Source organism: Protopterus annectens, chromosome 14.part0 (assembly GCF_019279795.1).
Source record: "Protopterus annectens isolate FY-2018-M chromosome 14.part0, PAN1.0, whole genome shotgun sequence".
Lineage (NCBI taxonomy): Eukaryota > Metazoa > Chordata > Ceratodontiformes > Protopteridae > Protopterus > Protopterus annectens.
In genome coordinates this window covers 1126981645-1127009479 of record NC_056748.1, presented here as the reverse complement: position 1 = coordinate 1127009479, position 27835 = coordinate 1126981645, and the positions used below count along the sequence as shown (strand labels likewise).

The 27835-nt window shown below is 41.7% G+C and overlaps 1 protein-coding gene across 1 annotated transcript in view; it reads right to left on the bottom strand.

Moving 5' to 3' along the window:
- Positions 1 to 27835, bottom strand: part of VCL (vinculin) — a 1795541-nt gene that overhangs the window by 143972 nt on the left and 1623734 nt on the right. The window contains exon 23 of the mRNA XM_044055664.1: positions 884 to 1087. Coding sequence (XP_043911599.1) covers positions 884 to 1087 — 204 coding nt within the window. The remainder of the gene's footprint in view (positions 1 to 883; positions 1088 to 27835) is intronic.

The following is a 27835-nucleotide window of genomic DNA, read 5'->3' as shown; positions in this document are numbered from 1 at the left end:
TGATTGCTGGCCCAGGGCACGGGCTTCACAGGCACCATTCATACTTAATCACAATGCTTTACTTAAGCATAAACTTGTATGCATTTCAAGACACATTGTAAAAAGAATGTTGAACAATGCTCACATTAATTATGCTATTAACATTACAGGTAATATGGCTTGTCTAGGGGTGACAGCCCTCACAGATCTCGCTATTAGTTCCTTATACATCAATTCTTCACTGCAGTTTAACAAGGCATAGTTTTCTTACAGAGAAGAAAAACTTTTATTGTTGCTGTATTTCTCAGTATTCTCATGTTTTGACTAGCAGGGAAACAAATGCGAATAACCCTTCAAATAAATTACTTGTGCACTACATGTACATTTCACAATCACAACTTCAGAAACCTGTACTGGCCATCCTCTCAATGCAAAAATGCACTGGGCAGAAATAAAGAACTGTGTGTGTAGGTCAGGGGTTGACATCTCTAGGCGATAACTGTACCACAATCATGAAGATAACTGCCTCTTACTCTACAGACTAGTGGTGTGATGCAGAAAGTAAACCTTATTGACCTGCAATTAGCTACATTAAATATGTAATTTCCCCACCACCTGCTATTACACTGCAAGTTAAAATTTGTCATCAGCATGTCCCTACTTATACCTAACCAGAAACCCTTTTAATGTCAGCAGCAAGAGAACTACGGCTGAACCCATTTGAAGTATCACATGGAGAAAATTAACTACTGATGTACTGTGTGTGGTGTACAATGATTTGTACAAAGCACCTATACACCAACTGCATTTTACAAAATGTGCATTAAAAATTAAATCACTTTCTTAAAGACTAGAGCCTGCAAGGATTAGAACTGTTAAGAAACAAGAATGGGCAAATGATTACCTGTAGCAAATTTGTTCTGATTCGTTTATCAGTACATTGTCGGGCAACTTCCTTGGCCAGCTTTGTCACTTCATCTGAAGCTTTAGCAATGTCCTTTGCACACTGGATAAGAGCACGTTTGTTTCCACTGCCACCTCGCACAAGGCGAGACATTTCTGCCATCAACAAGGCCATACGCTTAGCTGCACCTATGATGTCATTACCCTAAAGATAAGTGGAAGGAGTATTACTAGTAGTGTCACATTCTCAAAGTTCTCAGACTCTGACGTAGCAACCAACACACGAGTAGCACAGACCACATCAACAGATAAATTACACCCAAAGTCATTTTCTTGCAGCAGTCAAAGAACAATCACGGCACAGCAAGCAGTTATACAACACGGCAGACAGCTGTCATTCTCAAAGGAGCACATTAAGACTGCAGATAAGACTTTTGACAAAGAACAAAAACAAGCAGCAGCTATAAAAATGAAATCTGGTTCTAATTTTAATAGGTTTTGTTTCTGTGAAATACTCTGCGATGTGGACCATGTGTGGGGAAATAACTGCATACTCACCATATTTCTTATTCTACAAATACCTTAACTGCTGAGTTGCAGTGGCTGGTTTAAAATAATGGAGAACAAGAATGATTTTTATAAAGGCCAACACTATACTATGGAATGAAACAGCACTTTCAAGGCTCACCCTGACATGATCACAAAAGTGACAACCCCAACAATTCAACCATTTCTGAGTTCTCTGCTGGATGTAAACTTCTCTAGTACCCTACTTTGCAGGCTTCTTTACTTACCTGTCACTTGGGGAAAAAAAGTAATACGGTCATTTCTGGTATTCATTTACAGATTGCTTTTGCTTTTAGGATTGAGGCACATAACTATTATTTTGAGCACTAATCCCCAATGTAAAGTTTATCATGCAGGTTGTTCATATATACTGATGAGACAGAAATACTGACCATTGGCTCAAATGATACCTACATCTTCCTAGTGGTTAAGAATTTTGTACAAATACACAATTTGGTTCTTGACATCAATTCACTATGATCCCTGATGAAATAAAATGCATGCAAATCCAACAGCAGGGTTGAAAACTTGTCTGAGCCCAAAAAACAACTTTTTTTTCCATGCAGACATTTTTATTATTTTTTTAGCATGCAGGCATTTTACTGATCGAGACTGGTCTTTGGGTAATCATGTGCCAGCCACGTTAGCATTAAGAGGTAATGCTTAGTTTTCTTTTACTTCATTTGCTAGTAGACTGGTTGGTATGACCCATAACTATATACATACAACACAAAAAATAAAAAATAATGAATTGTAGGTGCAGATAGCAATTTAATTTTCACACAGGTAACTATGAACACTTTCATCCAAAAATGGGAACTTCTTCAGACAGTCTTTCAAATAACCAATCTTGGCTTTACCTAGCTCTGAGGCTCAGAGGGATGGAGGCCTGACTGCAATCCACATGACCAGGGTTCAATTATTGACTTCAGCAATAGAAGAGCCAAACAAGGAGAAGTGAAAGGGCATGGCCAATTAGTTTCTCTGGGGGGAGGTTTGTATTCACTCAGGGTCACACAGGGAGGTGCGACTTGCATGGTGGAGACTGGGGAAATCATCATTCATGACACAAGAGGAGGGGCAGAGCTGCATAGAAAGAATGCCCCCTTGCAGAAGTTAGGGGATGTTTGCAGTCAACCCAGTGTAAAAGCTGCAGAACACAAAGTTTGGCAAATGACTACATTAACAAAGATGCAAAACATTAAAAGATCAGTAGTTTGCAAGTGAGGCCAGGGATCAAACAGTACAGTAAAATGCTCCAAATAAATAACCAAAGCAGAAAAGCTAATCAGGGGGACAAAAGGATTTTTAAAACAAAATTGGCAAATATTTAAGTGCTATTCATTAGTTAGAGAGAGAAATACTGTATTAAACAATGGGATGAAGTAGAAGGGAGTTAAAAAAAAAAAAAAAAAACACTGCGCGCTACAACTGTTAGTATGTCCTGAGAAACCCCAAGCTTTCACTAGCTCCACCTCCTGTTGTGTAGCACCTTAGAGAGTAGCAATGTGATTTCCCCCACTACTTTCATCTCTTGCTTTCCCCAAGTTCAGTTCTTCTTCTTCTACCTTTTAGGGGATTTTCTGTGTTTTGTTGCCCCTCTCAGAATGCTTTTTTTCTCATGACAGCTGATCTTTACCTACAGTGCTCCTCCCCCTGCCCCAACCTCCTCCTATCACTAGTACATCTTTTTGCTTCTATCCTTGTGGCTCTTAAATCACAAGAAAGTACAGTTGTGAAAGTAAACTTAACATAACTGTAGACATTTGAATGATTATTGCTGCAGTAGCCTTGGCTACATGGGTTAAATCTTGCTACAGACACAACAGAAAGCCAACATTCAGAATCAAAGGGTACCTTCCACTTACCCAAACCATTAACCAGCTCAAGCAGAGTTGAATAAAGATGACGTTGTGTACTCACCACAACGTTCTATATTTGTTGTTTATGTCGCCTATATTCTTGCTGGTTGGGTTCAGATTCCAGCTGAATACAAAATCTGGAGAGCTTCCACTGGCTCGAGGCTAACCCCTATCCCATGCTGCACTGGGTAAATTTACCCAGATCTGTTTGCAAGCGAAAACAACTTGATATGCCTACATATTATTCTATATAGATTGACTATATAAAGGAAGAATCAGAGACTCCAAACCATCATAACTATATACATAACTATATACATATCTATAAAAACTATCTACCCATTCCTCCAGGAACGAAGGAGGGGGAAGGAGGGTGGGATGCAAGAATATAGGCGAGATGGACAACAAACATGGAATGTTACGGTGAGTACATAACTTCTTAATGTTATGTTACCCTATCTCACCATCATTCTTGCTGGTTGGGACTGCATCCCTACCACCTTTATCCTAGGGTGGCTCAGGAAAAAAAAGACTCTTCAATACAGTGGAAACAAAGGAAGACCTGTTCCGGGAGGCCACATCTACTTTGTAATAAGTAATAGGAAGTCTAGCCTGAAAAGCAGAGGATGTTGAGATCACTCTTGTGGAATGGCCTTTTGCTTTGCCTGGTAGTGGTTTGTTATTTTTACTGTATGAGAAGGAGATGCAGTCTGTAAGCCATTTAGACAAAGCTACTTTAGAAACTGGCAATCCTTTCCTTTTGTCTGAAAATGACAAAAATCTGGTCAGACTTTCTGAAATCTTTGGTCCTATGCAAATAGAAATGCAACGGTCTGTGCACGTCTAATTGATGTAATGTATACTCTGCCTTATTGGTATAATTAGGAAAGAACACAGGCAATTCAATAGATTGATTCAGATTATTTTCTGAACAAGCTTTGGGTAAGAACAAGGGATTAGTTCTCAAGGACATGCTGTCTTTGTGAAATACTATATAAGAAGGGTGTATAGACAGAACTTGAAGTTCTGACACCCATCTGGCCAAAGTAATAGCTACCAAGAAGAGAGTTTTCCAGGACAGAAACTTTATATTACAAGATGATGTGGGTTCAAAGGGTGGCAAAACCAAGGCAGACAGCACAAAATTAAGGTCCCAAGGAGTTGGGAGCTCTCTGATCGGGGGTCTGAGTAAGAACGTACCACCCTTCAGAAAAGCCTTAAATAACCTGTGAGACAAAATAGGCATTCCCATCTCACCAGTATGAAAATTAGAGATGGCTGACAGCTGAACCCGGATAGTAGCTGCTGCTGCTCCTTCGTCAAAAAGCTCAGACAGAAATTCTAGAACTGCCGTAATAGGGGGCGTAAAAGGTTCTACATTGTGTTTAACAGCCCAGCAAGAAAATCTTTTCCGTTTACTTGAATATAGTTTCCTCATAGATGGTTTGTGGGAAACCAAGATATGTTTAACTGCAGGGGAGAACTCGTAACACCTGGCTAAGTGTGGAATTGGAGCAATCATGCTGTCAACTTGAGGGTCTGGATGGATGGGTGGAATACTCCCAATGAATGGGTTAAAAGGTCGAACTGGGTCCAGAATCCCACGGTTCCTCCAGTAGACGGGTCCAGAGAAAGGGGAACCAAACTTGTTGAGGCCAGTAAGGTGCAATGAGAATCATAGTGCTTTTCAATGTGCTTGGCGTTCTTAAGTACTTTGGGTATTAAGGGAAAAGGGGGAAGGCATATAGTAGTCCCGGGGGCCAGTCATGAACAAGTGCATCCCTTGGTGACTTCCCCGGAGGGGGAATGAGGGCAAAACAGCTGCTGCATTTGGCATTCATGGAAGTGGCGAAAAGATCGCAGTAAGGCTGGCCCCATTTCTAGATGATCACTTCCACAATTTCTGGTTTTAGGGACCACTCGTGAGGCAACAGAATTGCTCTGCTGACTTTGTCCGCTATCATGCTGGATTTCTCCAGGATATGCGTTGCTATCAGAAAACATTGAGAAGTGACCACCCAATGCCACACTCGTTGTGCCTCTCGACAGAGGGGGTATGACTTGGTTCCTCCTTGCTTGTTTATGTACCATACCGCAGACATGTTTGTCTGTTTGAATTGCAACTGTTCCTATTGGAAGAAAGTCTTGAAATGCTTGCAATGCATACAGCACCACTCATTTCTAGGACATAGATGTGCAAGTGGCTCTAGTGTTCTTGCCATAAGCCTTGGACATCATTCCCAAATAATGCCCCCCACCTGATATGGGAAGCGTCCGTGGTCAATAATCCTGTTGGATGTGGAAAAACAAAGGGGTGACCTAGGTATAACTGTTCTGTCTGTAACCACCAGAGAAAATCTTTCTTGCATAACTCCGTAATGATTATCCGGTGTGATAGAGGCAGATCTTGCATGGACCACTGGGCAAACAGTAACCATTGCAGTACCCTCATGTGTAACCGTGCTAGGGAAACTAAAAGAATTGAGGCCGCCATGGTACCCAGAACCTGTAACACAACCCTGGCTTGAACCCTTTTTTTTGATTTCAGTATCTTGATTTGACGATGAAGGGACTGAACTTTCTCGGGGGGGGGGGGGGGTAAGTTTTGCCACCATCTTTTTTAAATCCATTTCTGCACCTAAGAAAGTAATATGCTGTGAAGGCGACAAGGCAGGTTTTTTTTTTTTTTTTTTTTTTTTAAAGACTACTATAATGCCTAGCCTGGCACAAAGAAGCATTGTTTCATCCCTCACCTGCAGGAGTAGATGCTTGGTGGTGGGGTGAGGAGCCAGTCATCTAGGTATGGAAACACATGGAATCCCTGGCGTCTCAAGTGAGCCATGACCACTGCCATAAATTTGAACACTCTGGGTGCTGTAGTGAGACCAAAGGGCAATGCCCAAAACTGGTAATGACTGGCTCCCAGCCGAAAGCGTAAATATCTCCTGGACCACTTGTCCATTTTTATATGGTAATATGCGTCCTGGAGATCTATCAAGCACATCCAATTGTCTTTCCCTATAAAGGGAAATATTGACTGCAGTGTCACCATCCGGAACTTTGATTTCTTTATGGATTTGTTTAGTTTGCTGAGATCCAGGATATGTCTCCAGTCCTCTGTCTTTTTTGGAGCTAAAAAGAACCTTGAATAAGTTCTGGATCCAATTTGGTCTGCGGGGACATATTGGATGACTCTTTTTCTAGCAACTTGAGAATCTCTTGTGTTGTATAGTCTTTTTGACCGGGTGGAACGTCTGGTATGGATTGTTTATGGGAGAGGGAGTAGAAAAAGGTATGTGATATCCTCTGGATATGATTGTCTGTACCCATTTGTCTTGGGAGATCTCTAGCCAAGCATTTGGGTACAGTGACAAACATTCCCTGACTGCCTCCAGAGAAAAGCAGGCGGGCCTCCTTTCAGGAGCGCTGGAAGGGCCTCCCAGAGAATGTAACTCTGTTGCCCTGATTCTGCGGAACCCCTCTGCCACGAGGTTGGCATAATTCCATTAGCATCTCCCCCTCTGCCCCTGGGGGAAGTGTCACCATGTGGGTCAGAGAAACCTCTTTGGGACTTGCGAAACCACATCTTCCCTCCTTTCAGACCCTTGGGACAAGGTCTAGACAGGGGGGAAAAACAGACTCCCGTGGCAGACAAGGTTTCCCCGTCCACCTCACACCTGGTCAAAGTATCTTTCACCTTTGGTCCAAAAAGGGATGAGCCATCAAAGGGGGCACTGGTGAAGGAAGACTTGAAGGGCTCAGCAAAATTGCAGACGCATCCAGGAATGTCTTCTTAAGGAAGTTCCTGTAGCTGCTGCTCTGCTTGCTCCATCGGCTGCTTATGAAATCAGCCTCATGGAGGAATTCACAATGGAGTTGAGGGTGGAGAGCTGCAAGGAAACTTTGTCTGTGGTCCCCGAAGCTACAGAACCCTGAATGGCATCTCCTAGCTCTGAGATCCCTTTGGAGTCTTGTAAAATGAGTTAGGTAATTCAGCAACTGCAGGGTAAAGGTCGCTGAAGAAAAAGCATGCTTTCCATATCTGTCCATAGCCCGGGACTCTTTGTTGGGAGGATGAACAGATAAAGTCTCCAATAACTCCTCCTTAGTGGCTGCAGCCACCACCATCACATCCACACGGACTCCTTTGGTCAGAAACTCCTTTTTGGTAGGGGCGGTAATAAATCTGTTTGGCCTCCGTGGAACCAGTTCTACTGTATCAGGGGAAATCCAGGCCTTGCGTGATATCACGTGAAGTAGTTGGTCATAGGGGGGTCTCACCCAGGAGGTGGAAGGGCGAGATCCAAAAGCTTCCAGGTATACCAAATCGTCCTCTGAAGGGTTGTTGGGCTTCCAGCCACCCCTCCTGTGTCAGGATCTTAAGGATGTCAGCAAAAGACACATCCTCAGAGGGGGACCATGGGGACCCTTCAGACTCCTCCAGATCGGTATCCGATGCAACAGACTCAGGGAAGTCTATGTGCTTCCTCTTGCACAGTCTCTTCCAAGGGACTTCCTCAGAGGGATACTCTGGTGAAGTTTTGGAGGAGACGATGCCACCCAAAGGGGCGTCCTGGGGCTATGGACCTCTACGCTGGGTAGAAGTAGGCAAAGAAGAGATCAACACCGGTGCCTGTGAGAGAAGATGGCTCCGAGAGTGGAGCTGTCTGGGATAACAGCACTCTCTCCATCAGCTCAAAAGCCCTCTCACTCCGCACCAAAGAGATCCCCCGCTCTGAAGATCAACTCCGAGGCGGAGCCGGTGGCTCCGAAGTCGATGTAGGAGTAGAGCTCAACCTCACTGAGGGATAGAGTCGGCTCGAACAACTATTCACACTGACTCCCCTCCCTGAACCCGATGGGTGAGCATCGGCTCCCAGACTCCTCGAGATCTGAAGGACCCGAAGACATCGGAGCAGATGCCAGAACCGATGATCCTAAAGGAGGTCCTGGTACCGATGGTTCCACTACTATCAGATCCATACTCTCTGGCTCCTAAACCACTGTGTTCGGAGGAGGAATTGGAGATGGTGCCTTTGATGGTCCCGAATCCTTTGGGGTCAAACACTATAAAATTTTTGCCAGTGCCGAGTCTTTAGCAATCTCTTCAACACCCACTCCACGTCATCATCAGATAAGCTCCTGGAAGAACGTGAGGATAATGAGGGAGATTTAGCCCTCTCCCAAATGGGCTATCTCAGTATAGGTGTAACTGGCTCCAATATAGGAGACAGTCTCCTGCTCGGTACCTCTACTGGCTCCATGGACACTAATGGAGCTGAAGAGGAAGATTCTGGACTATCGCAGCCAAGAGCCCTCGGTTCCGATGCAACAACTTTTTTGGTGGCTCCGAGGCTGGAGTCGCAGAGGCAGGTTTCTTAGAGGCTTTTGAATGCGAAGTGGATGGAGAAGTAGGCTTGGAGCTCTCTAATGATTCCTGGAAAGGACCTTTCAGTAAGCCTCTAACCATCAATTTGTTTTGACGCTCCTGAAGCACTCTACTGCTAAACCCATGACAGATGGTGCAAGGATTCTACAAGTGGATGGCACAGAGACAATACACACAGCTAGTGTGACCATCCGTAAGAGACATTTTTTGGGTGCACTGGTCATATTTCTTAAATCCCGACTGCTTATGTTCTTTTTCTTTCGACATCTTGAAAAGCAAGGCAAAAAGGCAGAAAACACTCTACTGTTAAGCAAACAAACTCTCTAGTACTAATATATAAAACACTAAAACACAGCTCTAACACCAACTACAGAGCCCACTACTGGGTGAAACACACCAGAAGCCAGAAGACGGAAAAGTAAAAGGCAAATCTAGCACTACTCTACAGACCTCTAACAACAATTCTTATTTATTTATTTTTCTTAACGCACAACAAAGGCTGAGTGAAACAGTACAACTATGAAGGTGAAGAATCCTCTAACTAAAACTGATTCTTCAAGGGAAAAAAACACACAAGGAAAGGGGAGCGGCCCTCAAAGTCAAATGGGCCACTGAGAGCCCTTTAACTTAAATGGATCTCTCTCTAAAAGGTAGGAAAAAGAACTACACTATGACTATAGAATCATTAGGGAAAAATTATACAAAATATCCAACTAATATCACTATAAAATAGCAAAGACAAGACTCCAGTTTTCTCAAAGTCACAGCTGTTTATTCAACAAAATACACAAGTGCTTTCACTAATGCTTCTTCAGCTGTGTTTGTTTGTAAGTAAAAACACTTGTTTATATCAAAAATTTGTTAATCATATGATCTAACCAATTAATCATTTAAAGAGACATAAGTCATTTATACATTGTGTAAAAATACTCTAATAAGCAACATAATATAAAATATTTAAACTTTTTCAGGAAAGTCATCTACGCAATGGTCTGTTCCTTAAAATTGGTCCAAGGGGGATGTGGTCATTTAGACCATGTCCTACATCAGCCCTCAATCTGGCTATCCAGTTTGCTTCTATTTCTTCAGTTTTGGCTCTGATGTCACCCCCTCTCTTATTATTCACAGACTTATCTAAAACTCTACATTTAAAAATGTGCCTATCATTTGTTTCAGCAACATGCTTAGCCAATGCATTAAATGAACTTTTCTTCTTTATGTGGTACATGTGCTCCCTTATTCTATCTTTTAGCTGCCTTTCGGTTTTGCCTACATAAAATTTATTACAGAGTTGACATTGTGCCAAATAAACCACATGACATGTATTGCAGGTTGCATTTACTTTTAAATAAAATGTTTCCTTAGTGTCTGGATGTTTAAATTCTATTTCTAAATTAATCATTCCACAGAACTGGCAGTTCTTACATGGTCTAGTTCCTACCTATTCAACCTTTCCTGGTAGACGCTTGGGTGTAGACAGTCTTCTCTTTAGAGATTTTTTTATTTTTAAAAGTAAATTGTGGACGTCTATCTAAAAATTTAGCAACACACCTATCTGAGGTCAAATGACCACAACTATGGAAGTGTTAAGCAAATCAAATTGTGGGAACCGACGAGATGGCAAATCAAATAGTTGGTATGCAGGAGAATAGAGAAGGGAGGACTCCAACTGAAGCATTTGAATCAGAAGAGGTCTCGCGAGAACTAACAACTGGCGCCAAGAGAAAAACTTTTTCAGTTATGGCTGACGTTCATCGGGAAGCGGATTATGTATCATCTAAGACTGGGGCCACTCAAGAAATAAGCTGTGATTTTTTACAACCAGTTGCACAACTCAACCTCAATATTCCTCTCCCAAAAGAGAGATCTGAGAGCAGAGGGGGTAGAGGTGGAAATCAACAGAGAGGAAGGAGCATTACATGAAACAAACGCAAGTACAACGAGGAACTGGTGAGTCACAATACTATAAAAAAGGCGTTTATGAACGCAAAAACTTAGTAGTCAATTTATCATCAGTTGAATTAACTCAAGATGAATTGAATGTATTAGAAAAGGGACTGTCATTCAATCCCACATCTGACATGGCTATTGTAGATATTGTATTTGATATTAAAATGTTTACACGCAAACTTATGCTCAAAACCATGTTTGACAATAACCCTAATGATGAAATTTGCACCTTTAGGAAGCCGAGTTTGTTTATACCTAAGCAAAGTGCATTAATTAATACTTTTGAAAAAGTATGTACAGAAGATGCTTAATGAGCAAAGAAATAAATGTCATAAAAATAGATGGCATAATTTGAGTAAAACTGAATATGAGGCATTGAAACCCTTGCAAACAGATTATAGGATAGTAATACGACCTGCAGACAAAGGTGGGCAGATTGTTGTAATAAATAGAGATGATTATGATGTTAAAATGAATGTTTTGTTAGATGATTTGAGATTTTATCAAATAATATCACAGGAACATGTGAAGCATATGATAGCAAATGTGCATAAAGAGTTGAGAGATCTTGAGAAAAAGGGACATATTAACAATGAACTTCTGAAATATTTTATTATAATGAATCCTGTTACACCAAACATTCAAGGACTGCCGAAACTATACAAATGTTATGTAAATCCCCCCATAAGACCTATCATGGCAGGGAGAGACTGGTGTACGGAATCGGTTTCCATTTTTCTAGAAAAAAAATCTTAAAAATGTCTTAGAGAAGTCAAGTTATATTTTAAAATACACTGAGCATTTTGTTAGGGACCTGTATAGTTTTTCTAAAGAGGTACTCATAATGAAATCTGTTTTACTAGTCACACAATGTAGTTTCCCTCTTTACAGTCATCCCGAACCACCTGGGTATTAACAGTATTCATCATACATGTCATGAATCCTAGTACCTTGAGAAATTCCCTTGCTGAGACTTGTTTGAGTGGAAAACCACAGAAATACATCTAGATACATATGTAATTATTCCTGTGGAAGAAAAAGCTTTCCGAACTGAAATATCTTGGGGACACACAAGGAAAACAATCCTGTGAGGAGTCGAGCAAGACTTTTGGGATGTTAACTTGAAACCCCAGTCTGTGCAGATCATTCATCCAACTGACAGATTCCTGACACTTTGAAAAATACTCTGCAAAGATAAGGAAGTTGTCTAAATAAGGAAAAATGCAAGTGCCTCCATCTGCAACAGGTTATCACTGTAGCCAGACCTTTGGAAATGCACTTGGACCATGGACAAGCCAAATGGTAATTCAGAGAACTGAAACTGTGATCCAGACATAGAAAATCTTAAGAAATCTCTGAAATCTAGTGCTAAAGTAACGAGATAAGCATCTTTTAAATCTAGGGTCACTGAAAAACTTAAATGGGGAATGACAGGTAACAGGACATGAATTAATAACATTTGAACTTTGGATCGGTCACAAACTGGTCTAAAAAGGAAGGCTCATTGACTTGTCTCCATGAAGCTTTGTTAAGAGAAAGTCTTCTCCTAACTAAGGAGGATGGGACATCTTCTATCAACTCCTCAGTCAGCAGATGCTGAATGACCAGAGGAAAAAGAGAAGCTGATCTGGTGGATGAAGAGGAATCCCCTAAAAAGAAGGGAGACATTCCCACTGACATCTGCATCCATGATGAGTCACTCTCAGAAGCCAATGGTCCGAGATTAATTGTTGCCATACAGAGAAAAGGCAGCTCAGATTTTTGGGAACAATTAAACACTTCCCAGGGTGGGGGTGGGGGGTGGGGGTAGAATTCTTCCCTTTATTCTTGGAACTTCCCAGCCATTGCTGTTTAAACATCTGCTTATCAGCAACTTGTTGCGGGCCTACTTTGTTTTTTGTAAAATGTTACAGAAGTAGCATTAAAACCCTTGAAATTATGAAAGAGGGTTGAAAAATTTGAGAAACTCCCTGTATCAGCTTACCTCTCTCATAACACTTAAGGCTGTCTGCATCAGAAGGTCCAACAAATTTCTCTCTGTCTTAAGGGAGAAATCAAAATTTCAGGTTTAACATACTCATGGAGATTAAGTATGCAACCAAACAAATCTCCTCATAACAGTTTCTGTAGCAGAAGTTCTGGAAGAGGCAACAACTGAATCACCGACTCATTTCAAAGAATATGTAGTCAGTTGAGACATGGAAGCAATGCGATTATGCAAAGATGATTTTTCTTCAAATGAGGGAAAGGTGCCATAATGTTCTTGATATTCTAAAATGGTTCTGGTGGTTTGGTCAGCTACACAGTTAAGTCGACAGGAGTGCGAGATCGACAATTTGTGGGTAAAGGAATATTCATTTTCTGCTGGGATTGTGTGATCTTTGTGTGTGTGTGTGTGTGTGTGTGTATATATATATATATATATATATATATATATATATATATATACACACACATATACACATACATACATATACACACACACAAACATATACATAAATTAGCAGGGGGTGTTTTTTTTTTTTTTTTTTTTTTTTTTTTTTAAGTAATATTTGCATGCATTGAGAAGGAACCTCACAGCATGTGTACTAGCAAGTACATTTCAGTTTTCCATGTAGAGTGGTTTTCCTTCAGAATGTCAACATTTGTGAAAGTTGATCAACTAAAGGCAAATCTCTCAACAGATATAAACATAAACCAACATGTTAGACAACTGAGAATTTTAAATACAAGTGCTGCATAAGAATATGCTTTTTCCCTTAATCTGTCAAAGGCTTTCCCATTCTTGTCAGAAAGGGACAGATTCAGGAGTATAGAAGTCACAACATTTATTCTTAAGATAAATACACTAACAGAAAAAGTTTATAACTGTATTTTTGTGTATCAACTAATGAGAAACGTCAACAATATTAATAAAAAATTATAACCATAGACTCTTGGAATGTTAAATGGATGGTAGATAAAAAGAAAAGGAATTTAATCATGCACCTCACATACCAAACTAAGGCTGATATAACTTTCTTGCAAGAAACTCACTTAGATGACCAACTCTGGGTTAGGGAAAGGAAAAGAAAATGGGTTAAAACAACAGTTGCTGCAAATTATAGTTCTTTGTCCAGGGGAGTGGCCATTATAGTAAATAAATCCTTCCAAGGAGAGGTTACTTCCTATGAAGCTGACTCAAAGGGAAGATGGGTATTATTTACTACCGAATATCATACTTTGAACAAACCATTACTCTTTATTAATATATATAGCCCCTGCTCAAATCAACAGCTCTTCATTTATGAAATATTTAATATATTTATCATATAAATATATGCACTGCGCGGGCGGCGCAGTGGTGCAGCGGTTAATGCGTTCACCTCACAGCAAGAGGTTCTCCGGTTCGATTCCCGGCTGGGGTGACTTCTGTGTGGAGTTTGCATGTTCTCCCTGTGTTCGCGTGGGTTTCCTCCGGGTACTCCGGTTTCCTCCCACATTCTAAAGACATGCTTCTGGAGCATTTCTCCCCGGGCCTCCGCTGAAAACAGGATCTGTGGAACCTAGTCGGACTTTCCCGGCCAACAAATGTTAAATAAATAAATAAATATTAGCTAAATACCCAAATCATCTGTTTATTGTAGGTGGGGACTGGAATGCTTTACTAAATCTAGATAAGGATAAATTGCATAATAAAAACAGACAGTCACACTCTACCACTACAGCACTTGAAGAATTACAAAATACATTTGAACTAGTGGACCCTTATGTTAAATTTTAATATGATAAAACAATATCAAGATTCACTTTCTTTTCAGCACTCATAAAACTTGGTCCAGGATAGATGCTTTTCTAATTTCTCTTGCTTTCCTTTCTAACAAAATAAATTATGCTGCATCACTTAGAACTCTTTCAGATCATTCCAAAATTAGACTTTTAATAAACTTTCAAGCTCATAAACAAAATATTTCCTATTTCAATACCTGGACGTTAAATCCTAAAATTATACAAAACCAAGAAACTACACAAGAAATTCAGAATGCGCTAGCCCAACTTCAAAATGATTTTATATCCGATCAAATTCCATATGACATACAATGGGCGGCTACCAAGGTGGTCATCAGGGGTATTATTATTCAAAAATCTGCATGGCTCAAAAAAAAGTATAACAATCTTAAGAATGAACTAGAGTGTCAAATAAACACTGCTGAACTAGAACTTCAGGAAAAATATTCTAAAAAACTTGAGGAAAAAATAATTGATTGGCAAAAACAATTACACAAACACTCTTTAGAAAATATCTCCTTAGAATTAAGGTCAATATATCAATACTCAGAATGGGCTCAAACACCATCAAAATTCCTAGCTAGACTAATTAACATAAAAAGTGGACCTCCTAGGATCAAAGAAATAAAATATGAAGGACAGGTGAAATATAAAGATCAAGATAGAGTGGACGCTTTTGAAGATATTTATAAGAAATTATACAATATACCCTTATCATCATCTACAGACAGATTTGAGGATTTTATACATAATATAAACTTTCCACAAATTACAGAAGATCAAAGGAAACTCTTAAAATCACTGTTACATTTAAAAGAGAGAAAAGCTGCAATAAACAAACTAAAATTAGGTAAATCCCCTGGGCCTGATGGATACACATTGGATTTTTATAAGCTATTCATGGAACCTATCTCCAAAGTGTTATTAAAAGTTTTCAACTATATAATGCAATATGGTATAACTGACAAATACTTAAACTCCAAGACAGTGTTGATTCCTAAACCACATTCTGACCCAACAGATCCAGCAAATTATAGACCAATAGCCCTCAAACACTGATCTTAAGATATTAGCCCATGTTATAGCAAATAGACTTAAGAATATACTCCCCTCTATTATTTCCCAACAACAAATGGGCTTTATGACAAACAGGCAAACAAGTGACAACACCCTCCTTTTAGATACTATTGTAAGACTACTTAATAGGGATAAATGCCCCAGATATGCCCTTACAGTAGATGCAACTAAAGCTTTTGATAGAGTAAACTTACACTTTCTCTTTAATATACTGCCTTTATATGGTTTTCCTCAAGAATTCATTAAAATGATCCAGGTTCTGTATCAGAAAGCTTCTTCAACTATACAGGTAAATAAACTTATAACTAACCCTATACTCTTATCCAATACAGGTAAAATAAACTTATAACTAACCCTATACTCTTATCCAATGGTACAAGACAAGGATGTCCTCTTTCGCCATACCTATTTAATCTTTATCTAGAACCCCTCCTTCTGTTTATTTCACAAAAAACCTTTCATCATATTCCCAGAATCCACAATACAAATCTTATTTACTCGGCCTTTGCTGCTGACAAATATATACTTCCAACTCCCCACTACTGACCTCCCAAAAATACTTAAAGTTATTGATGGGTTCTCAGGAGTTTCAAATTATAATTTAAATTTAAACAAGTCACACATATTTCCCCTCAATCCTATAGGGCATAAAGAATTGTACTTTCCTATGAATGAGATCAAAATAAACTACCATATAAAATATCTAGGAATAATATTTACTTCAGACTTCAAAGATATTATAAACAATAACCTACTAACTACATGGACTAGTATTCAAAACGATATGGATAGATGGAAGAACATTAATGTGTCTCTACTGTCAAAAGCTAGTGTTGTCAAGATGAATTTCTTTACCAAGAATACTCTTTCAATTAAATGCTACCTTTTCAAATATTCCCCAAAACTTCTTCCTTGCCATGGAAAAAGCTATATCAAGATTCTTATGGTATCCCAAATCTACCAGAATTAAATATGCAAAACTTGTACTCACCAAAGATAAGGGGGGATTGGGGTTATCTGATTTTAAGCTTTACTATAGTAGAATTACTGTATACAGACTAATACAAATAATAAACTATGACTCTTGTATAAATACGTGGACACCCCAGTGGACCAAAATCTGGTATGAACAGTTGAAATCCCTCGGCTGTAATATCAAATCCTTACCATTCTTGAATTTAAATCAGGCTAGCATATACACGAAGAATTTACACCCACTAATTAAAAACATGATTCTTACAACTCAGAAACTATTTAAATCATTGCAATTAGCTGACGCTTTTGCCCTTATACAACCGTTACACCTAAATCCTAATTTACTAATAATAAACCAGTAAATCTAACAAACTACCACCTGATAAAAGACTACACAATATGGGATATATATACCAATGGAAAGACTCTAACACGGGGCAAATGAGACTTGAACTCAAACTTCCTATGAAATATAGTATTATCCTTAACCAACACCATCATCTTATAAATGCTAAATTCTCACAAATACACACTGACTTACAGAACATAGATTTAGTTAAATACTTGAAAATCTTGCGATTAAAGGGAGAACAATTTCTAGGACTTATAAAATTGTAATGAGTGCAAAACATCAGAATTCTTTATTATTTTCAAACTATTGGCAAACGAAAAATCAATCACTGACTGAATAAAATAAGAAACTAGCCATTGAAAATACAATCAAATTTATTCCTTTCAAGAAGCTGTTATATACACAAATTATGGTAAATAACAATCTATATTATACCTTATCTAAATTAAATAAATTCAATCCTAACTTTTCACCCATATGTCCCCATTGTCCGGATCAAACAGCTGACATTTTATATGTCATGTGGAACTGTATAAGATACACAACTTATGGTGTTCCTTGAGAGTAAGATTAGAGAAGATGGGATATGAAAAATCAACCCTTACTTGGGAGACAGCTATATTGTACATTAATATCAATCAACTCCCAAAAATATTAAAACATGTTTTTATTACGATTTGTGCCCTTATTAAATTCTTTATTACAAATAATTGGAATGTCATGTCACCAATTACATGGGAAAATTTTAGCAATCTTGCTATCAAATGTATCTCATCTCACAAATTAATTTATTCAAAAACAAAAAACAAACGCTATTATCAAAAATATTGGGGTTACTTGCTAGATATAATTCTTGACAAAAAAAATTTGCCTACAAATTGTTATGAAAAGCTAACCTTTAAATAAGAAATGAATGTAGTATAACCAGACTTTCTTGCATCGTCTCCCTTTTCTTAGTACAAGTGTAACTAGATATTTTCCCTAAACATACAAATAAATGGTTAAATTTCTATTTTTACTTTATATATAGACTATCCCCATTCTAACTATCCCTTATGAGACCAAATGAACATTAGAATTCTCATACTTTACTTGACAATGTAGTGACTTCTTGTGTATATATTGTGTGTGTGTGTGTATATATATATATATATATATATATATATATATATATATATATATATATATATATATATATATATATATATACATAATTTTCTCGGAACGAGATTGTTGTCTGTTTTCTTTAGATAGGTATTTGTACTGTTTGTGTTTTTGAGTTACCATATTGTTGTTATTATTTGAAAAAAGAAAATTGAAATAGAGATTTTGGAAAAAAAAAAAGAAAGGGAGAGATTCACATTGACCAAATGTTTAGCAGCAGCTAGTTTTATCACAGAAATCACGGCTGGGTCTGATCAAGAATTTGAAAACAAACAAAAAAAATTATAAGACTGGGGAACTTTATATAAACCATTTGCTTTCTTATTGGCAAGCAGACTGTCTGTCAGGCAAATTACAGGCTGCAACAAATACGTCCTCCACTGCTGGAAGAACAGGGGGAACTGAAGTAGGTTCAAGAAATTCCAGCTGCAATAAATCATAATACTTCTTTGAAGACAATGGCAGATCATTAAGTTTCCACTAAAACAACTGATTCATTCTGGATATGGTTTCAGTTAAAGAAAAGTCTTTCAAGGGACTACTATAAAACACCCCTCTGAATCAGAATTCTGAGGAGAGAAAATAAGAAGTTATGTACCTACCATAACGTTCCATGTTAGTTGTCTTCTTCTTGCCTTCTTTCTTGCTGGTTGGGTTCGGAGCCGATCCTCGGCTCCGACTCAGCCATCTTCAAAAGCTCAAGAGCTGCTTACTGGCTCGAGGCCCCCCTATATCCCATGATGCCTGGCACTAGATACCCAGATCTCGTTTGGTAAGTCTAACTGCAGACATAATAATAAAGGAATTCTGTCCTAGAATGCATAAATCCTACTGAAGAGACTACTAGTCAGAAGGAATAGCCAGAGAAGACTCAGCCAGTGAAAAAAAAACATAAGGAACTCTTCTCAGTCTACTAGGATAGGGGGATGGAGGGTAGGACGCAAGAAAGAAGGCGAGAAGACGACAACTAACATGGAACGTTATGGTAGGTACATAACTTCTTAATGTTAAGTTGTCTATCTCGCCTTCATTCTTGCTGGTTGGGACAGTGTCCCTAGCACCTCAATCCTGGGTGGCTCATCGGAACAGACTCTTCAGAACAGTGGAACCAAAATCAGCTCTGCTCCTGGAGGCCACGTCCAGCTTATAATGTGAAATGAAGGTATGAGGATTGGCCCATGTAGCTGCCGCACAAATAGTTTCCATTGGCAATCCTGCCTGAAAAGCCACTGAAGTAGCTAGAGCTCTAGTGGAGTGACCTTTTGGTTTAGCAGGAAGCTCTTTATTCCTTAGTTGATATATCAATGTAATAAAAGACGTCAACCACCTAGATAAAGTTACTTTGGACACTGGTAGACCTTGTTTACCCTCAGCATAGGACAGGAACAGCTGGTCTCATTTTCTGATTTGCTTAGTTCTATGCAAGTAAAAATGTAACTGTCTATGAACATCCAACTGATGCAATTTGTACTCTGCCTTCTTGGAATAATTTGGAAAAAACACAGGGAGATCAATAGACTGATTCAAATTATTCTCAGAAGAAACCTTTGGAAGGAAGGAAGGATTATCCTGAGAGAAACTCTGTCATTGTGGAAAACTAGATAAGGAGGGCGAACACAAAGAGCCTGAAGTTCAGAAACTCTTCTGGCTGAAGTAATTGCAACCAGAAGGGTTTTCCAAGAAAGAAACTTCAAAGAACAAGAAGCTGCAGGTTCAAATGGGGGCAATATCAGGGAAGCTAAAAATCAAATTTAGATCCCACGGAGGCGGGTGATCTCTCACTGGGGGCCTGAGTAAAGTAGTCCCTTTGAGAAAAGCTTTACAAAGCTTATGGGACATAATACTAGTATCTGATAGGCCTGTATGAAAGTTTGAAATTGCACCTAACTGAATTCTAATCGTGGCAGAACAAGATCCAGCATGAAAAAGTTCTGCTAAAAAATCCAAAATATGGTGCACAGGGGCTGAAAAGGGATCTATATTTCTAGCCTCTGCCCAGAAAGAGAAACGTTTCCACTTACTAGCATAAGTCTTTCTAGTGGTAGACTTATGCGATAAGATGATTTCAAACTCCGAATGGGAGATGTTGAGAAGCCTGTCTAAGGCCGGACGTAGAGCAACCAAGCAGTGAGCTGGAGAGATTGAAGGGATGGATACAGCCTGCCCGATTGATGGATCAGGAGGTCTGGAAATGGGTCCAGGGCTGCTCCAGAAGGTGATGATGCAGGAATGGGAACTAAATTTGTCGAGGCCAGTAAGGGGCAATGAGGATCATCTTGCATCCCAATGTGGTAGCTTTCTGTATTAGTTTGGGAATCGAGGGAAATGGAGGGAATGCATAAAGAAGTCCCTGAGGCCAATCGTGAACTAGAGCATCTCTGGGGGAGTGTCCAGTAAGAGGGAGGAGAGAGAAGAAATTGTTGCACTTGCTGTTGAAGGGACTGGCAAAAAGGTCGCAGCAAGGCTGACCCCATTTGCGGAAGATTTGGTCCGCCACTGTCTGATTGAGAGACCACTCGTGAGGCATGAGAATTGCTCTGCTCAGCCTGTCCGCTATAACGTCGGACTTCCCAGGGATGTGCGCTGCTATCAGAAACCGTTGGGAAGAGATCACCCACTGCCAGAGTCTGAGTGCTTCTCGACATAGGGGGTAGGACCTGGTTCCGCCCTGCTTGTTGATGTACCACACTACAGACATATTGTCTGTTTGAATTGCAATGGTCCCGGTGGAAAGAGAGTTCTGAAGAGCTTGCAACGCCAAAAGCACGGCCCTCATCTCCAAGACATTGATATGCAGATGGCACTCGTGAGGCTTCCAGGTGCCTTGGACTGTTCTACCCTGAAAATGCCCCCCCACCCGATCAGGGAGGCATCCGTGGTCACCATAGCCACTAGAGGAGGAAGAGCAAATGGTCTGCCCTGGGGTACTGATGGGGAAACCATCCACCAAGCAAGTTGGTTTTGCATGTCTGTGTGATCATTATCTTGTGAGACATTGGAAGTTGCTGGAAAGACCATTGGGTGAACAGCATCCACCGAAGAATCCTCATAAGAAAATGAGCAATGGGAACTAGTATGATAGCCGCTGCCATGAGACCCAAAGTTTTTAGGACGAATCTGGCCTGAATTTTTTTGCATCCTAATAAGACCTGCACATGGCGAAAGTCTAACACTCTATCTAATGGCAGTCTCGCTGACATGTCCTTTCTATTTAAGATTGCGCCTATAAAGGTAATAGATTGACAAGGCGACAATGCAGACTTTCCGAAATTTATTGCGATACTTAGTTTGGAACAAGTTTGGATGGTGTAGTCTCTGACTCGTAGTAGGTGATGTCTGGTGGTAGCAGTAAGGAGCCAGTCATCTAGATATGGAAACACCTGGAATCTTTGCCGTCTCAGGTGAGCGGAAACTACTGCCAAACATTTGGTGAACACCCTGGGGGCTGTGGTGAGACCAAAGGGCAGAGCTCTGAACTGATAATGACTGGCTCCCAGCCGGAAGCGGAGGAATCTTCTGGAGCGTCTGTCCATTTTGATATGGTAGTACGCATCCTGAAGATCTATGGAGCACATCCAATTGTCCTGACCCAGAAAGGGTAAAATGGACTGTAGCGTGACCATCCGGAACTTCGTTCTTTGAACAGACCTGTTTAGTCTGCCGAGATCCAGAATGGGTCTCCAGTCCCCTGTCTTTTTTGGTACTAAAAAGAACCTTGAGTAAATTCTGGATCCTTGCTGGTCTGCTGGGACTGGCTGGATGGCTCTGTTTCTTAGCAGTTTTGATATTTCTTGAACTGCTTGATCCCTTAGATTGGGTGGAACATCTTGAAGGGATTTGTTGGGAATGTAGGGGGTGCAAAAGAAGGGGATTTTGTAGCCTTTGGAATATGATAGACAGTACCCATTTGTCTTGTGTTATACTTTGCCAGGCTTTGGGGTACAGCGATAATCTTCCCCCGACTGCCTCCAAAGGTGGACAGCCAGCCGGGCAGCACCTCAGGGATGCTGGAACGGCTCGTCAGAGAAAGATTCTCTGTTGCCCTGATTTTGCAGACCCCCTCTGCCCCGAGGGTGGCGTCTATTGTTGCTCCCACCTCTGCTCCTGTAGAGGAACTCTCCACATGTGTCAGGCACAGCTCCCTGGGGTTTCCGGAACCACATCTTCCCATTCTTCTGACCTTTGGGATACGGTCTAGAAAGAGTGGAAAAACGGACTCCCACAGCAGAGAGAGTCTTGCCTTCCTGCTCACACCTGGTAAGGGTATCCTTCACCTGTAGTCCAAAAAGTGCAGAACCATCAAAGGGGGTGTTGGTGAAAGATGCCCTGAAGGGTTCCGCAAAGTTACATAACCGCATCCAAGCATGCCTCAAGGCCACGCCTGTGCCTGCGGCCCTACTCGCACCATCGGCTACATAAGAGATGAGCCACATGGAGGAGTTTACTACCGAATTAAGAGTCGCCAGGTGGGAGGCAACCTTAGCCTGGGCCCCCACAGCTGATGGATCTTGAAGGGAATCTCCTAGCTCTTTAAGGAGATCCCTTTGAAGGCAGGTAAAGTGGCACAAGTAGTTCGGCGACCTCATGGAGAAGGTCGTTGAGGAAAACATCCGCTTCCCAAATCTGTCCATCATCCTGGATTCCTTATTAGGGGGATGGACAGACGAAGAAGTTTCAGCCAACTTCTTTTTTGTGGCCGCTGCTACCACCATGGCATCAACAGGAACACACTTTGTCAGAAATTGCTTGTCCTGTGGTGCAGTAATAAATTTTATGGGTCTTCGGGGGATTGGTTCCACTGTGTCCAGGAATACAGACTCATCCTCAGAAGGGTTAAGGGTAGTCCAGTTCCCCCTCTGCCTAAGTATCTCAAGGATGTCTGAGAAAGAGACGTCCTTAGCGGGGGATCTCGGGGACCCTTCCGAATCCTCTAAGTCGGTATCTGAAGTGACAGACTCAGGGGAGTCAATATGCTTCCTCTTGCATTTCCTCTTTCAAGGGGGATCCTCTGAGTGATCAGGGGAGACCTCAAAAGAGGAAGATACACCCAATGGGGTGCCCTGGGGTCTGGAGGAGAGGCAGAGGCAGATGCAGGCACCATGGGGTGAGGAGCCGATGAGACTGATCGTGGGGCTGACTCAGAAGCCAGCAGACTCCTCATGACCTCTAAGGCGCCCCTTCCTGATAGCGGAGAAGGCTCCGGCTTCGAAGAGATCGGAATCCTTCCCGGCACCGAGAGAGAGATGGCTCCGAAGCCAAAGTAGGAGCCGAACTCACCTGCACTGAAGCTCTGAGAGGGAGAATGGGGTCGGCCAAGGGTCCGATGCCACTCGCCCCCTCGGAGCCGACGAGGGAGTCCCGGTGCCCAGATCCCTCCAAGGACGGCACCATGGAGGCAATCGGAGCAGATGACGGAACCGAAAGGGTAGGTATCGGCGCCGACGGCTCCATGATCTGAGCCCCAACAAGCTCCGGCTCTGAACTCGAGGGGTGAGTCAAAGGAGGAACTACTGCAGAGACGGGCAGAGCCGAACCCTGATGATGGGGACTGGATAACATTTTAGCCAGGGCCTGCGATTTTAGAAGCCTGCTCACCACTCTCTCCACATCGTGGTCAGATAGTCTAGAAGACCGAGAAGAGTGGGATCGGTGACTTCGCTCCGACTGTAACAGAGGTGACCCCAGAGCCGAGTGTATCGACTCTAGGGATGGAGATCTAGAGTGTTTTCGGCTCCCTGACGGTTCCGACACCAGAGACGGGGCTGACTGGGGGACAGGTACTTCGGTTCCAGCCGGAACCGAAGTTGAAGCAGACGCCACACCCGACGATGGCTCCGAACTGGGAGCTGACGGCTTCATTGGCATAGAGGGTTTCACTAGCTGGGCCTTAGCCGGTGACCCTTCAGGTTTGAGCAAACCCCAAAGGATTAGCTTATTCCTACGCTCCTGCAGGACTCTTGGACTAAAGGTGTGGCACACTGAACAAGAGTCCTGCAGGTGTAGGGCGCCCAAACAATAGACACAAGAAGTGTGACCATCTGTCAGTGACATCTTCTGACAGCATGAGTCACACTTCTTGAATCCAGATACTTTTGTATCTTTAGACATTCCTGTAAAAGGAAATATAAATCGCAAAAAAAAAAAGACAACAGAAGGGAAGTAGGTAACCAGTAAAACACACAGCACTCAACACAAGTTACCACACCCTAACAGCACACACACACTATATATCTAAGAAATAGTAAATAAACCTACTGATATATAACAAATTCTAATAAAACTACTATATAAATATTGAAGAACAAGGATTAGCCTCTAACTAAAAACGGCTACCTTGAAGAAAACAAAAGGGGGAGGGGAAAACTCTCTAACAAAAAATGAGTTTCCGAGGGAAAGGAGACTAAAATACAAATAGTTAAATAGACTACTAGAACTTTTAGTTATGTACTCACCATAACTTCAGATGTTTGGGATCCATCTCTTATTGGCTGAGCTTACTATATCCCAGGATGCACCACTGCCAGTCCCCCAGATCTAGTTTGTCCGCATACATGCACACATGCATACCCTGCTTATATAACATCGTCAGATGAAACAAGATAAAAACAGAGAAGCTCAAAACCGTTCCATCTCTTCTGATCTGCAAGGCAGATCCCAAACATCTGAAGTTATGGTGAGTACATAACTGACCAAGTAGCCGCATAATAAATTCTCCTATATAGCGTAGAATGAGCTTTGATAGATGATGTAAGATGTTTATTTGAAGAAGAATAGGCCTGAGTTATGCAAAGGTTGTGCTAGAGCATCCATGGCTGGTACTTCCTGATGTGGAATCACCTCCTTGTTTGTTCAGATAGACCATTGAGTTGACAAGAGCCACTGAAGAATCAATCTTGAGTCTATCTCTGCTCCTATGAACTTTATGAAACACCCAGGAGATGGTGGCTTTGAGGTTGTCCATTAGTAGATGCCTGGTGGTGGCAGTCAGGAGCCAGTAATGACTGACTCCCAGGCTGTACCTTCTGGCAACAATGGGAGAATGGGTGGGGCGAGAATGTGAATGGGATGGTGTAACCTCCGCACCCATCTGTCCTGAGTGATGGACTCCCAGGCAGATGTCTGCAAAAGAGACATCATCCGAGGGCGACAGGGGACCCCTGGCCTCGGGGGCTCCGTGGCCGGACAGGGGGGAACTGCCAAAAAGACAGTCTCACGCCCAGGAACGCAATGGGGTGGGTCATGGTCTCGCCGGCTCCCAAGCCAACTGAACCGGGAAAACAAATTTTCATCAGAATCCGACATTCTCGAAGACCGAGGAAACAACAGAACGGTTCTTGAAGACCTCTCCCCCCCCCCAAGGACTAGGGGACCGCCTCAGGCTCTTTCGATGAGAATGCGGGCGCGAGGACACACACCAGCCGCCATCCATCGGTGCCGGTGGTAGACTTCGGAGGAGGAAGATGTCCTGGCGGGCGGCGACCCTTGTCCCGAGCAGTGGAGCCGGCGAAGTGACCCCCGCCTCGATGCCCCCAGCCATGCGGCTCGAAGTCAGGAGTCGCTGGCTGAGGCATCGAGGCAGACTGCTCACCTCGCCCAGTCTTCTTTGGGGGAAGGGGAGAGGCCTAGGTGACATACGCTGCATGACTCCTGCAAGTGCTTTGCCCCTAAACAATATACACAAAGTAGATGGTATCAATTAAGCGTGACAAAAAAACCCAAGCTTACTAGAAATAGTGTAACGAAAAGGCCCTGGATTGAAAGGGGGGCGAGGAGATCTGGGGGACTGGGTGGGTGCATCCTGGATATATGTAAGCTCAGCCAATAAGAGACTTCTCTTTTTGGCAAGCGTGCAGTGCGGCGAAGGAGGATGCTCGAACTACTATTCTAAAGACTAACTACAATACAAATTTTTATAAAAGCTAACAATAAAATAGAAAAATATGACCTGAGCCAGCAAAAGCAACCTCGCAGCAGAAGCGGCAAACGAGATCTGGGTATCTAGCGCCAGGCATCATGGGATATAGGGGGGCCTCGAGCTAGTAAGCAGCTCTCGAGCTTTTGAAGATGGCCTAGTCAGAGCGGAGGATCGGCTCCGAACCCAACCAGCAAGAATGAAGGCGAGATAGACAACTTATCAGAAGTTGTCCCTTCACAATCACTTTGCTGTTCAAAGTCTTGGAACATCAGCAGACAGTGAAGTATACCTTGTTTTTTCATTGGAACTGGTAGGGTTAGGAGCCTGAAATAAGTCCAATAAATCACTCCTAAATAATGTAAAGAAGACAGGCAAAGATAAACCTCTTGACTTCTTGCTTCTTTTTTGATGGGATTTTCTGAAGCAGGTGACTTACTTTTGGCAGACAAAACTTCCCTAAGGACAGGTATCCCAGCCTGGCTAGACAGAGAGTTATTCCATTGTCCCTTCTTTCAGGGCAGATAAGAGTGGCTTTCCCTTGCCCACAAAGAGCACTCCAGCAGCCGCCTGGTCCATAGTGGCTCTAGGGACTACACTAGAAGGAGCTAGGGAAAAAGATGAATTGATCTGAGAAACCAGTAATGGCCACAGCAGACTCATCCCATCTTCTGTGGAGACAATTCAACAGCCTACTGAAGGGGCAAAGGCTGGTTGGAAATTTTGTTCTCTTTGTGGCTGAAAGAAATCAGAACCCAGGAAGCAAGTAGGATGTACAGTGAAGCTGAAAAGCATGCCTTAATCCCCAAGAAGATAGGCAGCAACAGTCAGTGAAACAAGTAGTAGTTAAACTTTTTTTCCTCAAAAAACATTGAAAAGCACTTTAAACACTTAACCCAGCCATCAAAATTAATTTAAAACAACCTTCAGACAGGGAAAATAGTGTTTAGTTTTTAACAACCTTTTTCCTCAAAAGTAAAAAGTAATGCTCATAACCCAAAGTGACTAATTATCACGTGACAGTCTGTAAAAAACATCTAACATAAAAGTAAAACACTTACAGAAAAAGTTAAGTTTTAAACTATAAAATAAGATGTGGAAGGGTTTCTCCCCTGAGAGGAACTTATCTGTCCAGCAACAGTGAAGTTTTGGCTGACTGTTGATCCTCAAGGGGCTTTTGAGATGACATAAGGTGCAATAGCAGTGACAGAGACAAAACACAAGTGATTCAGGGATAAAATCCAAATAATTATTTAGGTTCATAGGTTGATACTAGGCTATCTGCCCTAGGGCATTTATAAGCCTAGCCAGAGTGTGTTTGGCTTTCGCTTCCCTTTTGGATTAGTTAAGGTCACAGAAGATAGCCCCTTTTAAAATTAGTTTACTGTGCCTCTGTCTAGCAAGGGCATAGAAGAGATCCCAGGGGTAAACTTACGATCCCCCATCCACTCGTCAATAATTCTCTTGAAAAGGGTCAGTGAGGGGCTCTGCCTAACATGGATTGGGATCCTGTTCCAGAGTGAGGGGAGCCTTTGGGATATGAATCTGTCCCTCCAGCATGTCCTATTTATTGTTGTGCTGAGGTTTAAGTCCCTGGAGCGTGTAGCTCTAAGGGATTTGGATTTCCTGAGGTGGAGCATGTCCATTAATTCTGGGTTGGACATGGCTTTATACGTCAGGCATAGGTTGCCTCTGAGTAGGCGGTAAGCAACAGAGTAGAGCTGGAGTTTCTTTAGCCGAATTGCATAGGGCATCTGTTTGAGGCCCCTGATCCTCTTGGTGAGGTACTTTTGGGGTCTCTCCAGTTGCTGCAGGTGTCGGGTAAGATACATCCCAAAGGGGGCATTGTATTCAATTATGGGCCTGATGAGTAGAGGGGCACAATGACCTCTCTTGATCTAGATGTGAACCCTTTCGTGATAAGGTGGGCTATATAG